Source organism: Rhinoraja longicauda, chromosome 18, assembly GCF_053455715.1.
Source record: "Rhinoraja longicauda isolate Sanriku21f chromosome 18, sRhiLon1.1, whole genome shotgun sequence".
NCBI classification, from domain to species: domain Eukaryota; kingdom Metazoa; phylum Chordata; class Chondrichthyes; order Rajiformes; family Arhynchobatidae; genus Rhinoraja; species Rhinoraja longicauda.
Genome location: NC_135970.1, coordinates 15,950,612 through 15,966,419, shown reverse-complemented (window position 1 = coordinate 15,966,419; position 15,808 = coordinate 15,950,612). Strand labels below are relative to the sequence as shown.

The 15,808-nt window shown below is 44.2% G+C and overlaps 1 protein-coding gene across 5 annotated transcripts in view; it reads left to right on the top strand.

Moving 5' to 3' along the window:
- The first annotated feature begins 278 nt into the window (after positions 1–278).
- The window catches only part of LOC144602266 (protein phosphatase 1 regulatory subunit 12A-like), a 150,050-nt gene continuing 134,520 nt past the window's right edge, over positions 279–15,808 (top strand). For all 5 annotated transcript variants that reach the window (XM_078415153.1, XM_078415152.1, XM_078415155.1 and 2 more), the window contains exon 1: positions 279–624. In XM_078415153.1, the coding sequence (XP_078271279.1) occupies positions 358–624 (267 nt within the window). In that variant the 5' untranslated portion in view covers positions 279–357. The remainder of the gene's footprint in view (positions 625–15,808) is intronic.

Below are 15,808 nucleotides of genomic sequence, written 5' to 3'. Positions count from 1 at the left end.
CATTACTTCTGATAAAGAGACCCAGATTACTTCTAATTATGCATCAGGTGGAATAGTAGATTGACTTCAATTTCTGATTAATGTATTTGTATGGTATTGGCTAAATAGAGTTTTTAAGGTGCAGTACTGACTAATTGGGATTGAGCATTGTGCAAATATTCGGGAAGCCTGCAATATAAACACAAACTGGCTAGATGGCGCAGGACACGTTGGATGCAATGTATAGTGGGTGTGTGTGGATGGTGTAGGTTGGATATATTGGCTGCAATGTATACGGAGTGGGTGTAGATGGCGTAGGGCTGTGCAAGAAAGGTTGGAGTCGGGATATCAGGCACTCCCGGTTGAGTTTAGTGGAAGATGGCGGCTGAGGATCGGGAGCGGGATCAGGCCCGCAGTGATAACGCGAAACAGAAGCGAAAGGAGCAGCTGAAGCGCTGGCTGGGCTCAGAGACCGACCAGGAGCCCGAGCGGCCCCGCACCAAGCATGTCCGAGTCAAGTTCAACGAGGGAGCAGTCTTCCTGGCAGCCTGTTCGAGCGGGGACCAGGACGAGGTGGAGAAGTTGCTGCAGAAAGGAGCTGACATCAATTACACCAATGTGGACGGACTGACCGCCCTTCACCAGGTAGGCGGCGGCCGGCCGGCCAGACTGTCCCGGGACAGCGGGGCTGAGGCTGAGCTCACCCCGGGCAGGGCAATGCAAGGGGCAAGGAAAGGGCAGGGGCAAGGCAGGGCAAGACAAGGGCAGGGGTAAGGCAGGGGCAGGGCAGGGCAAGAGGCAAGGGCAGGGGTAAGGCAGGGGCAAGGCAAGAGGCAGGGGTAAGGCAGGGGCAAGGCGCAGGGGCAAGGGGCAGGGGCAAGGGGCAGGGGTAAGGCAGGGGCAAGGGCAGGGGCAAGGGCAGGGGTAAGGCAGGGGCAGGGCGGGGGCAGGGCAGGGGCAAGAGGCAGGGGCAAGGCAAGAGGCAGGGGCAGGGGTAAGGCAGGGGCAGGGCAAGGCAGGGGCAAGGGGCAAGGCAAGGGGCAAGACAGGGGCAAGGCAGGGGCAAGGGGCAAGGCAGGGGCAAGGAGAAAGGCAGGGGCAAGGGGCAAGAGGCGCGCAAGGGGCAAGGCAGGGGCAAGGGGCAAGGCAGGGGGGTGGTCGCCGCGGAGACAGTCCGCAACTCCCTGCACACTTGGACTTTACAAACAACCAATAGAATAAATAAATGTCTGAAGGGTTGACAGGGGAAAGGAGACGGCAACTTTCCGCGGTGACTCTAGAGGAGGGTGGGGACGGGGGCGCTGGGATCTCGACCCTTTGCTGAGACACTGTGTGTCCCAGGGTTGTCTCAGTCTCCAGTGCCCGTGTCCTGGATGTCTGGGCCACTGCCTTGCCGTGGGCAGGGGTGAGAGATCTGGCCCAGGAACCTTGCTCTTGGGGAGATGTCTGGTGGATCTGCTCCACTCTGACCTGCCCTCCGTTCAAGCTATTGCTGTAAACGGAGGCCGCTCGGAATTGCCGCTGTTTAATCCGAATGGGCAACTGCTTTTGAATCCCCGGGCAGGGCCTGTCAAAGGTGACGACCACTAACTACATCATGAGCTACAAGGAGAGGCCACGGGTGGCTGCGTTACTGGCTGGCCCGACTGTCAGATGATAGCGTTTAACATTTGCGTTAAAGGCAAGAACGATACAAGGACCAGGCAGTGAGCAAATGACGATTGAAGTGTGACCCTTGGCAGATTCTTGTCATTGCTCAAAACATGGAATCCCTCGGATTTATTGACATTCCAGTTTTAATGCTGGTCACCCTTCTGTCAACGTTAGAAGCTGGTGACTTTTTCATGACCTCGGGCTTGGCACCAGTGAAGTACAGTACTTATAGTCCACCCTTCTGGAATAAGACTTAATTTGTCATCTTGTGTACCTTGCAGTTCATAGTGCAGACATTGACAACACAAGTACTTTTTTTGTTAATATTTTTTGTGCATGGGTTAGGATTATTTGCCAATATAGAATTGCTAAACTTGAAATAATGGGTAGGGATGTAATGGAGTGTAAGGGTGGTCAAATGGACAAACAGTGAGAGTGAACGGATACATTTTGACAGATAGAATGAGAGGCAATGTGACCCAAATGCATGGCTTGACAGCAGGGACAAGGACCACGATATAAAAGAATACATGGATTTTTGCAATGAGATGTTGGGACTGCGATCAATAAAGGATATGGGATGTGAGGCTTCCTAAGAGTCCAAATGATGGCGGGAAAGTGGAATTGAAGCCAATTGTCATATCAGCAATGATCTTATTGAATGACAGAGCTGGCTCAAGAACTCCTGTGTCCTGGTTCTCCAATTTGTTATGTGTAGGAAGGAACTGCAGATGCTGGTTTACATCGAAGATAGACACAAAGTGCTGGAGTAACTCAGAGGGTCAGGCAGCATCTTTGAAGAAAAATATGTGACATTTCCAGTCAGAACCCTACTACAGACGGAAAAGATTCGTCTCTGGAAGGGTTCCGACCCGAAACGTCACATATTCCTGCCTGACCCGCTGAGTTCAGCATTTTGTATGTTTTGTACAGCAATTCCGTATGTTTTTATACATGGTGACCAAATGGAGGGGGGGGGGGTTCTTTAATTTTAATGTGTCTGAAGTATTGCTTTCAATTTGGAATCCTTTTAAAAGGGATAGATTGATTTTTCATCTTGGAGCGAACAAATTGAGAAGAGATTTGCTTGGTGTCCAGATTGTTCGAGTTTAGGTAGGAGCAATGGGGAGAAGCTATTCCCAGTAGATGTTTCAAGGATCTGATTTGAAGTGATGGGAAAACCATGCAGGAATTGTAGGATCTAAGAAAAGTCTTTCCACATAGAGTGGTTTTGATCTGAATCATTGACAGGGTGGTAGAAGTGGTCAATCATACCCTTTAAGGTAGTTGTCTCTCGTTCTTTTTAAATCTATATCCTCTGCTTTCCTGTTCTTCTACCATCAGAAATAATTTCTATGTTTCCTTAATCAAAACTGTTCATGATTTAGACATGGCTACAAGAGGACCAGGGCTGGGAACTGAATATTCAGGGGTACACAACGTATAGAAAAGACAGACAGGTGGGCAGAGGGGGTGGGGTTGCTCTGATGGTAAGGAATGATATTCATTCCCTTGCAAGGGGTGACATAGAATCAGGAGATGTTGAATCAGTATGGATAGAAATGAGAAATTGTAAGGGTAAAAAGACCCTAATGGGAGTTATCTATAGGCCCCCAAACAGTAGCCTCGACATAGGGTGCAAGTTGAATCAGGAGATAAAATTGGCGTGTCAAAAATGTAATGCTACGGTGGTTATGGGAGATTTCAACATGCAGGTAGACTGGGAAAATCAGGTTGGAAATGGACCCCAGGAAAGAGAGTTTGTAGAGTGCCTTCGAGATGGATTCTTAGAACAGCTTGTACTGGAGCCTACCAGGGAGAAGGCAATTCTGGATTTAGTGTTGTGTAATGATCCTGATCTGATAAGGGGACTAGAGGTAAAAGAGCCATTAGGAGGCAGTGATCACAACATGATAAGTTTTACTCTGCAAATGGAAAGGCAGAAGGGAAAATCGGAAGTGTCGGTATTACAGTATAGCAAAGGGGATTACAGAGGCATGAGGCAGGAGCTGGCCAAAATTGATTGGAAGGAGGCCCTAGCAGGGAAGACGGTAGAACAGCAATGGCAGGTATTCCTGGGAATAATGCAGAGGTTGCAGGATCAATTTATTCCAAAGAGGTGGAAAGACTCTAAGGGGAGTAAGAGACACCTGTGGCTGACGAGGGAAGTCAGGGACAGCATAAAAATTAAGGAGAGGAAGTATAACAAAGCAAAGAAGAGTGGGAAGACAGAGGATTGGGACTCTTTTAAAGAGCAACAAAAGTTAACTAAAAAGGCAATACGGGGAGAAAAGATGAGGTACGAGGGTAAACTAGCCAATAATATAGACAATAGACAATAGACAATAGGTGCAGGAGTAGGCCATTCAGCCCTTCGAGCCAGCACCGCCATTCAATGCGATCATGGCTGATCACTATCAATCAGTACCCCGTTCCTGCCTTCTCCCCATACCCCCTCACTCCGCTATCCTTAAGAGCTCTATCCAGCACTCTCTTGAAAGCATCCAGCGAACTGGCCTCCACTGCCTTCTGAGGCAGAGAATTCCACACCTTCACCACCCTCTGACTGAAAAAGTTCTTCCTCATCTCCGTTCTAAATGGCCTACCCCTTATTCTCAAACTGTGGCCCCTTGTTCTGGACTCCCCCAACATTGGGAACATGTTATCTGCCTCTAATGTGTCCAATCCCCTAATTATCTTATATGTTTCAATAAGATCCCCCCTCATCCTTCTAAATTCCAGTGTATACAAGCCCAATCGCTCCAGCCTTTCAACATACGACAGTCCCGCCATTCCGGGAATTAATCTAGTGAACCTACGCTGCACGCCCTCCATAGCAAGAATATCCTTCCTCAAATTTGGAGACCAAAACTGCACACAGTACTCCAGGTGCGGTCTCACCAGGGCCCGGTACAACTGTAGAAGGACCTCTTTGCTCCTATACTCAACTCCTCTTGTTACGAAGGCCAACATTCCATTGGCTTTCTTCACTGCCTGCTGAACCTGCATGCTTCCTTTCATTGACTGATGCACTAGGACACCCAGATCTCGTTGAACTCCCCCTCCTCCTAACTTGACACCATTCAGATAATAATCTGCCTTTCTATTCTTACTTCCAAAGTGAATAACCTCACACTTATCTACATTAAACTGCATCTGCCATGTATCCGCCCACTCACACAACCTGTCCAGGTCACCCTGCAGCCTTATTGCATCTTCCTCACAATTCACACTACCCCCCAACTTAGTATCATCTGCAAATTTGCTAATGGTACTTTTAATCCCTTCGTCTAAGTCATTAATGTATAAAGGAGGATAGCAAAAGTTTTTTTAGGTACGTGAAGAGGAAAAAAATAGTCAAGGCAAATGTGGGTCCCTTGAAGACAGAAGCAGGGGAATTTATTATGGGGAACAAAGAAATGGCAGACGAGTTAAACCGTTACTTTGGATCTGTCTTCACTGAGGAAGATACACACAATCTCCCAAATGTTCTAGGGGCCGGAGAACCTAGGGTGATGGAGGAACTGAAGGAAATCCACATTAGGCAGGAAATGGTTTTGGGTAGACTGATGGGACTGAAGGCTGATAAATCCCCAGGGCCTGATGGTCTGCATCCCAGAGTACTTAAGGAGGTGGCTCTAGAAATAGTGGAAGCATTGGAGATCATTTTTCAATGTTCTATAGATTCAGGATCAGTTCCTGTGGATTGGAGGATAGCAAATGTTATCCCACTTTTTAAGAAAGGAGGGAGAGAGAAAACGGGTAATTATAGACCAGTTAGTCTGACATCAGTGGTGGGGAAGATGCTGGAGTCAATTATAAAAGACGAAATTGCTGAGCATTTGGATAGCAGTAATGGGATCATTCCGAGTCAGCATGGATTTACGAAGGGGAAATCATGCTTGACAAATCTACTGGAATTTTTTGAGGATGTAACTAGGAAAATTGACAAGGGAGAGTCAGTGGATGTGGTGTACCTCGACTTTCAGAAAGCCTTCGACAAGGTCCCACATAGGAGATTAGTGGGCAAAATTAGGGCACATGGTATTGGGGGTAGGGTACTGACATGGATAGAAAATTGGTTGACAGACAGAAAGCAAAGAGTGGGGATAAATGGGTCCCTTTCGGAATGGCAGGCAGTGACCAGTGGGGTACCGCAAGGTTCGGTGCTGGGACCCCAGCTATTTACGATATACATTAATGACTTAGACGAAGGGATTAAAAGTACCATTAGCAAATTTGCAGATGATACTAAGTTGGGGGGTAGTGTGAATTGTGAGGAAGATGCAATAAGGCTGCAGGGTGACTTGGACAGGTTGTGTGAGTGGGCGGATACATGGCAGATGCAGTTTAATGTAGATAAGTGTGAGGTTATTCACTTTGGAAGCAAGAATAGAAAGGCAAATTATTATCTGAATGGTGTCAAGTTAGGAGGAGGGGGAGTTCAACGAGATCTGGGTGTCCTAGTGCATCAGTCAATGAAAGGAAGCATGCAGGTACAGCAGGCAGTGAAGAAAGCCAATGGAATGTTGGCCTTCGTAACAAGAGGAGTTGAGTATAGGAGCAAAGAGGTCCTTCTACAGTTGTACCGGGCCCTGGTGAGACTGCACCTGGAGTACTGTGTGCAGTTTTGGTCTCCAAATTTGAGGAAGGATATTCTTGCTATGGAGGGCGTGCAGCGTAGGTTCACTAGGTTAATTCCCGGAATGGCGGGACTGTCGTATGTTGAAAGGCTGGAGCGATTGGGCTTGTATACACTGGAATTTAGAAGGATGAGGGGGGATCTTATTGAAACATATAAGATAATTAGGGGATTGGACACATTAGAGGCAGATAACATGTTCCCAATGTTGGGGGAGTCCAGAACAAGGGGCCACAGTTTAAGAATAAGGGGTAGGCCATTTAGAACGGAGATGAGGAAGAACTTTTTCAGTCAGAGGGTGGTGAAGGTGTGGAATTCTCTGCCTCAGAAGGCAGTGGAGGCCAGTTCGTTGGATGCTTTCAAGAGAGAGCTGGATAGAGCTCTTAAGGATAGCGGAGTTAGGGGGTATGGGGAGAAGGCAGGAACGGGGTACTGATTGAGAGTGATCAGCCATGATCGCATTGAATGGCGGTGCTGGCTCGAAGGGCTGAATGGCCTACTCCTGCATCTATTGTCTATTGTCTATTGTCTATTGAAACCTATTAACCCCCTTTAAAGTTAACCATCCTAGTTTCCTTAATTTCTTCATATCATTGAAGAAATTGATTATTACCATTCTTCCAATTGTGTACACTCGTCTCGGCCTTGTCACCCTTCCAGAACTCTGACCCCCCAAATTGGTTCCAATCTAATAGTAATTCTGATAGGCCTCGCATAATCCTTTTGGATTTTGTACAGCAAAGCTATTTTTTTTTGTTGCATTTTGACAGCCTCTCAATTGGTTCAGTCGTCGTCAAAGATTTGTGTATGTCAGCCACAGGTCATTCTCATCTTGTTTACATTGATTCTCTTCATTCTTGTACTTTAAACACTGTTTTTTTTTTTGTTGAACTTCAATTCAAATGGGATGATGTCAGATTAAACAGTCTTGTTTCTAAAATATGTGCGGGGATCACTGGGCGGCACGGACTTGGAGGGCCGAAAAGGCCTGTTTCCGGCTGTGTATATATGATATGATATGATATGTACAAGTAAAAGATCAAGTGCTCCCAACCTCATTTTGGATCTTGTACAATGATATGTTTTATGCCGGCTTGGAATAGCATGAGTAAATTTACTCTCTTGTTTCTACTTTTCTACCGTACATAACATGGGCAATTACACCCCGACACTAAGTTAGGAATGCAGCATGGTTCAAAAGGGAATCAAGTGCAAAGAACATCCAAGGCAAAAGTGGATGGCGCATATTTCATAGTGATCTGGATTTGGAAACGAGAAAGCCTTGTGCTGTTCTTGATTATTCAGTTGGGTGTTGAAGTTGCTATCATTACTGGTCATTTTCCCCATTCCTCCTTTCCATCTCTTTACAAAAAATAAGCCAATTAAATAATGTTTTAAAAAAGCCACAAAGTGCTCGAGTGATTCAGCGGGTAGCATCCTAGGAGAACATGGATAGGTTGATGTTTCGGGCCCTCCCTCTGATTGTAGTTGGAGGGGGGTAAGAAAGCTGGAAAAGAGGAGGGGCAGGCAGGAAGGAATAGGTGAACACAGACAAGGGGGGATTTTGATAGGCAGATGATTGTAGTTTACCTTCTGTGGAGAAGGATCTCAGTTATTTTGTGAACAATAGAATAGGAAATTAGATCTTCTTGGAGCAGTGTAATAGGTTTTGGAGAATTTGATTGAGGACATAATTGAAATTGTGTGGTGTCAAAGTCACAGAACACGTACGGTGGCAATATGATAGGACAAAGGGTTACTCTATCATTGTGATAGAATATTATGTATTGGAAAGCTGTGATGCAACATGTTTTATTCATTTTATGGGATGTGGACAGGACTGACAAAACCGACAATTATTGCCCATCCATAATTATGCTTGAGAGGATGGTGGTGAGTTATTGCAATCCATCTGGTGTAGAAGTTCCTAGAGTGCTGCTTCAGTTCCATAATTTCAACCTAGCAATGGAGAACGATAATGCTGATGTATTTCAAGGTCAGGATGCTATTGCGTGATGTCAGTGTGTTAGCCGGATGGTTATGCTGTGAGATTGGTGCGATAGGTCAATAGACAATAGACAATAGACAATAGGTGCAGGAGTAGGCCATTCAGCCCTTCGAGCCAGCACCGCCATTCAATGCGATCATGGCTGATCACTCTCAATCAGTACCCCGTTCCTGCCTTCTCCCCATACCCCCTCACTCCGCTATCCTTAAGAGCTCTATCCAGCTCTCTCTTGAAAGCATCCAATGAACTGGCCTCCACTGCCTTCTGAGGCAGAGAATTCCACACCTTCACCACCCTCTGACTGAAAAAGTTCTTCCTCATCTCTGTTCTAAATGGCCTACCCCTTATTCTTAAACGGTGGCCCCTTGTTCTGGACTCCCCCAACATTGGGAACATGTTTCCTGCCTCTAATGTGTCCAATCCCCTAATTATCTTATATGTTTCAATAAGATCCCCCCTCATCCTTCTAAATTCCAGTGTATACAAGCCCAATCGCTCCAGCCTTTCAACATACGACAGTCCCGCCATTCCGGGAATTAACCTAGTGAACCTACGCTGCACGCCCTCCATAGCAAGAATATCCTTCCTCAAATTTGGAGACCAAAACTGCACACAGTACTCCAGGTGCGGTCTCACCAGGGCCCGGTACAACTGTAGAAGGACCTCTTTGCTCCTATACTCAACTCCTCTTGTTACGAAGGCCAACATTCCATTGGCTTTCTTCACTGCCTGCTGTACCTGCATGCTTCCTTTCATTGACTGATGCACTAGGACACCCAGATCTCGTTGAACTCCCCCTCCTCCTAACTTGACACCATTCAGATAATAATCTGCCTTTCTATTCTTACTTCCAAAGTGAATAACCTCACACTTATCTACATTAAACTGCATCTGCCATGTATCCGCCCACTCACACAACCTGTCCAAGTCACCCTGCAGCCTTATTGCGTCTTCCGCACAATTCACACTACCCCCCAGCTTAGTATCATCTGCAAATTTGCTAATGGTACTTTTAATCCCTTCGTCTAAGTCATTAATGTATATTGTAAATAGCTGGGGTCCCAGCACCGAACCTTGCGGTACCCCACTGGTCACTGCCTCCCATTCCGAAAGGGACCCATTTATCCCCACTCTTTGCTTTCTGTCTGTCAACCAATTTTCTATCCATGTCAGTACCCTACCCCCAATACCATGTGCCCTAATCTTGCCCACTAATCTCCTGTGTGGGACCTTGTCGAAGGCTTTCTGAAAGTCGAGGTACACCACATCCACTGACTCTCCCTTGTCAATTTTCCTAGTTACATCCTCAAAAAATTCCAGTAGATTTGTCAAGCATGATTTCCCCTTCGTAAATCCATGCTGACTTGGAATGATCCCGTTAATGCTATCCAAATGCTCAGCAATTTCGTCTTTTATAATTGACTCCAGCATCTTCCCCACCACTGATGTCAGACTAACTGGTCTATAATTACCCGTTTTCTCTCTCCCTCCTTTCTTAAAAAGTGGTGTAACATTTGCTATCCTCCAATCCACCGGAACTGATCCTGAATCTATAGAACATTGAAAAATGATCTCCAATGCTTCCACTATTTCTAGAGCCACCTCCTTAAGTACCCTGGGATGCAGACCATTAGGCCCTGGGGATTTATCAGCCTTCAGTCCCATCAGTCTACACAAAACCATTTCCTGCCTAATGTGGATTTCCTTCAGTTCCTCCATCACCCTAGGTTCTCCGACCCCTAGAACATTTGGGAGATTGTGTGTATCTTCCTCAGTGAAGACAGATCCAAAGTAACGGTTTAACTCGTCTGCCATTTCTTTGTTCCCCATAATAAATTCCCCTGTTTCTGTCTTCAAGGGACCCACATTTGCCTTGACTATTTTTTTCCTCTTCACGTACCTAAAAAAACTTTTGCTATCCTCCTTTATATTATTGGCTAGTTTACCCTCGTACCTCATCTTTTCTCCCCGTATTGCCTTTTTAGTTAACTTTTGTTGCTCTTTAAAAGAGTCCCAATCCTCTGTCTTCCCACTCTTCTTTGCCATGTTCCTTGATTGGTTATACAAAGTTCGTTTATGCGGGGACGGTATAATAGGATGTTCCATCTCACAATAACCCTACACTTTACAGTGCGATATGAGTGGAGCTTATTATGTTTGATCATTGTATGGACTCATTGTGGAGGGGTGGGGGGAGAGAATTGGTCTTAATGTTTGTAAGATCTATGTAATGGGACACGGTTATAATATAGGGTCAGTAAGAGAACGTGTGTGTACTGTACTGGGCTGGGAGTCACAGCTGTTTACCCTCCAACATTCAACATTTGTTTGACTTAATGTCCATGCAATGCAACGCAGAATTGAAAAATTTGCAGGAGTTTGGATTTATAACTTCACTCTCCACTGCTGGACTTGGCGGACAATCCAGTGGTAGTTCTGGAAAATACTGAGTTGTGGGTGCACTTTATATCCACCTTTAGACCTGTAGTTGTTGTTCAAAAAACTGATCTTCATTTAAAAAAGCCTACATAAAAGAAATGTGACCTTAATGTTCCATTATGTCACTCTATTTATGTTTTATTAATGAACAGCATTTTAATTTTTAACACAATTTACATTTTATTTTTTATTAAGAACAGCTTTAAATTAAAATAATTTTTTGATGTCTCTAAATATCAGAAATATTTTAAATTGAATGATTTTGAGGACAGGGCATTGGGGTTTGCTGTGCAAGGTTTGATCGCTATTCGTGGGCTGCCCATTTGCAGGAGGGGTGGAGAGAAGAGGTGTAACCAGTGCATTGGTTACTGAGGGGCTGCAAAGTTAATGCACTCCTTGGGATTCTGCTGATGGAAAGAAGTGCAGACAAGTTATACAGGGTGGGTTGAACACAGTGTATTCCATCACATCTGGAGCTGAAGATGGGCACAAAGTGCTGGAGTAACTTAGTGGGTCAGGCAGCATCTCTGGAGAAAAGGAACAGGTGACGTTTTAGGTCAAAACCCTTTTTCAGACTTTGAGAGCTGATTTTGGCCACCTTTCTTTTCGGTATTATCTTGTAGTATTGTCTGTAAGTTGATGTTTTTTTTCTTTCAGTGCAATTAAACACCTGTTTGGAAGCTTAGCATAATTCTTCTGTTTAGTTTTGCTGGGATTGATGGATCACGGTCTGCTGCTTGGTCTCCAAAGGTGCTGGTAATGAGAAGTGAGGCATTGCCTTCCATTATCTCTTGAATTTTTGTCCCTTTATTCCTGAAGTAGATAATGCCTGCCCATCTGCCGGTGACAAGACATATGAGATTACCTCATTCTTCATACATGCAGCTGGTTCTTGCAATGTTGTTGGATGCTTATCTTGACTTTATTTTAAAAAACACATCACACGATAACGTTTAAAAATCAGAGAATCTTGCTTGTGTCTTTTCAACCTTTACTTGGCATAAATCAGTAATACTCAGGCTGCGTCTTGGGTTTCAATCAGCATCTCGCTTGAAATGTGGTCTTTTATGGGTTCGGGATAGGCCATGAGGCTTTCCAAATGAGAGTCTCTCACTGCCATGACTTCCTGAACACTGAGGGGAACTTCTGAGATTTTCCATTCATTCTCCGCCATTTGCACTGGGTCGCCGTTTGCTGCCTCGTCACCCTCTGTGTTGAGAGTTTAAAAAAATTATTTAGCAGTTTTAGTATTGTAACTGATATTTTATTGTAAACTCCTCAGATCAGATGTACTCATCAGGAACTTTGAAGGGGTAGGTAATGAGTGACAAGGAGGGAGCTGGGAGTGGCTGAGGTATCTCTTTGCTAGGAATAAAAAAGATCAGTTTTATATTTTCTAACTGCAGGAAGATAAGCAATCACCCTTTTTAATCTGAGATCTTTGACCATCTGTAATTTTCCTCATGATTCTGCTTCACTGAGCTTCTAAACCTTGCCATTGCTGATGTTTCTCTCCTCTAATTCTGTATTATTTGAGGTTTGACAATGGTTATGACCACTGTCTTGGTGGGTGTATGCCATGCATTATCTGCTGAAAGATGGTCTCAATGGAGCTGTTCCGTGTGAGGGTGTACTGACCAATGCCTTAGCATTGAGCTTCTTCCTAATCTTGTTACCCGAGGGGTTGGGATGGTGAACTTTCAAAGCACTGTTCCAGGACACTGATCATGTTGCTGACTCCGGTCCATAGTGATGTATGTGGCGGTTATAGAGCAATAATGTGAAATGCCATGTTCTTGCAAGTAATTGGAGAGTTTGTTTATAATGAAACTCACAATTAGTGTGCCAGTGGAAAGCCAATTGAATCATGTGGCTCTGCACGCTATTTTCTTTGAAGATTTTTTTCCCATTTTTAAATTTCCTCATGATTCAACCATAGTATTTATGTCAGTTTGTCCAATTCCCCTTTTCTGTCCTACCACTGGATATATTATCTTGCCCAGAGGTCGCTGGATCTGATACCATGCAACCATCTGATTCGACTTTGTCACCACTGAAACAGCCCCAAATGTAGCAATCTGCCAGTTTAATGGGATTTCAAACAAATTTCAGTTTATTTAAAGTGCTTTGAATTGGAGGGGATGGTTATGGGACTGATTTTTGAAAAACATTTGAATCAAGTATCGTCTGGGAGGTGATATTAAGCTCTTTTTTTTTACCTGTATTCACTGTAATTCTTGAAGTTTGAATGCAAGTAAATAGGAATTTGAGATTTCTTATTTATCTTGGATAGTTTACTACCCAACACTATGAATATTAAACTCTCCAATTTTAGGTAACCTATAACTAACCCTTTCCCTTTCCCTTTCTCCCTCACCTCCCCCCCCCCCCCTCCTATGTTTTACTCTACACCCCCACCCCCCCACCCCCACCTTTCCTTCTCAGTACCCCACCTGGACTCCCACATTTCTCCTCCCCACCCCACCTCACACTTCCTGCTACTTTCCTCTCTCTGGGTTCACAACCCACAACTCTTTAACCCCATCTCACACCTTCTGTTCTTATCTCTGTTCCAACCATCTGCCTATCAAAAACCCTCCTTGCCTATGTCGACCTATGTCGACCTGGCATGCTTTGTCCTGTCTCTCCCCTTTTCCAAATTTCTTCTCCACACCCTGTACAATCGGTCTGAAAAGGGGCCTCGACCTGAAACGTTGCCTATCCATATTCTCCAGAGATGCTGCCAGACGTGCTGAGTTACTCCAGCACATTGTGTCCTTTTGAGATTTGCTATAATATAGCACCTTTCACAGCCTTGTGATTATGCATAGAAAAAGCAATGAAGTTGCTTCTTTTGTGATGTAGGCAAAGCAGCTATATCCCAGAAATGCCAGTTAGTGATCATCTGATTGGTTTCGATGATATTGACCTGAGGATAAGTATTGGCCAGGATATGAGGGAGAATATTTCTTGCATCAAAATAGGTGCATTTTACTCACACATCGGTAGTAAACAGCTTTGCTGTTTCCCAATTTCACACACCCCACTGTGGGTGCATAACCTATGACATTCCATCTAATGGAGTGTCAACATTAGATTTTCCTTTCATGGCTCTGGAGTGGGACTTTTTAAGTGGTTCTCTGCTTCTTTCTCCTTTGCCATAAATGTGTGCTTATCTGTACGTCACCATTCTCTTTGTGAAGTTCAGATCCAATCCCAAAGCATGAAAAACGTTCTTCCCTAGCTGAATATGATGAGGCTGGCAACAGTTCAAACATTGTGGTGGATGTAACTTAGGCCTATCAAAAAAATCAGCACTGAACTGGCAGTAGCTTACTTCACTGCATCACTGTAGCTAGACCAGGCCTTTGTTTAAAAACAGATTTGCTTGAAAGAAGAAAGTCAAAGGTTTTTGAGTTTACTTTCAGAACATGAAGTTTGGTTGAGAATCCAGCAGCTTCTTGAGCAAACAGTACACATTCCAATGTCGGTCACCTGACTGTCTTAAAGGGGAAATGTTAGTCTAGTTTTTATCGCAAGTAGTTTTCTGTAGGACAAGAGCGGAAGGATCTCGAGCTGTGTTTTGGAGTAAAAGTAAGGATACACATATCAGAATGAAACATAGAGGGCCTTGGCTATAATTGACAAATACTGGAGCCAGTTAGAAAGAGTATTAGTCAACAGGTCAACGTATTGAGTTCCAGCCAAGAATTGCGACAGCTCTACATGTGGCTATAAACAATATGCTGCAGCAGAGCTACTTGATGTATTAATTACAAAGCAGATCAAAGCCTTGCCATGCCCAGTCATTATGCAGATGTGCACAATAAAATATTTAATCAAAGGACGATGCTCCACCAATGGCTTCCTTCACCAATGGCAGTAACTTCAGAAGAAAAGCAGTGTATGAGCATGTTCAATTGGAGATGCCGGATAAATGGTCCTCCTCCAACTCGCTCTCTCTTCCTGAGATTCCCAGCAAGAATGATGGTCGTAAGTCAACTTGATTCATTCCGTATGATGTCAAAAACCAGCTGAAAGCACTGGACACTGCAAAGACTGCGCAGCGTGACAATATTTTTGTAGTTATGTTGAAGATAGGATGCAGGAAATTGCTGCAGGAACATTGACCTCTCAGCTGCTTCATCAGAAATATTTCCTCCATCCTAAGATCAGAAGTGAGGTGTTTATAGATATTTGCACAGTATTCAGATCCATTCAATGTCTTCAGATAATAAATCACACTGCATCAACTTGCAGCATGGCCCAGGCAAAGCTTATAAGAGCAAGTAACTTTGGTGCTATGGAAATGCCAACGAGAGAACCACATTCAAAAGCATTTTCTGTGTTGAATCCTCTGCCATTTGCATCTCTGGGGTGTAAGAGCTGTGAAGTAGGGATTTACCATTGAACTGAAATTCAACAGGATATGGTACATGCATTTTGTGTTGATAAGAGCAAGTTGGTGATTAATGAACTCTTATCAAATGAGTTCTGGATTTTTCAAAATCCTTTCCATCTACAAAGAGGCATGTTGGAACTAATTAAATATTCATCACATACCCTGAGAAATGCAGCTTTAACAGCAACTGAAAAGCTTGGATTTTAGTATGTACTATTTGCAGCCAGCAGTGATCTTTAACAGCACAGTGCCTAGGATTTTACCATCTGGAAAACATGGCGAGCAGGTGCATTCTATCCATCTTGAGTCACATCATTGTCTGGCAATGTATTAACTCACATTAAACCTTTGCTTCATATTCTGGAACTCCCTTCGAATCTGTGCAGTTGAGGTACCTCAATTGCAGCAATTCAAGAAGCAGCTTACCACTTTCTTGAGAGCAGTTAAGAATTGGGATGGGTAACATCCCTGAATTCATTAAAATGTCCTTTAAATAACATTTGACCAAAATGTACTTATTTGATGCTTTTTAAAAAAAAAGCTCTATTAAAAGAGCGTGGATTGCAAATTTGGCCACTTCAGTTCAGTTTATTGTCACATGTACCGAGGTGCAGTGAATTTTTTTTTGTTACGTGCTAACTTCCAGTCATGTCATTTCTGTGTTACGTTTATCTTTCAATGAGCC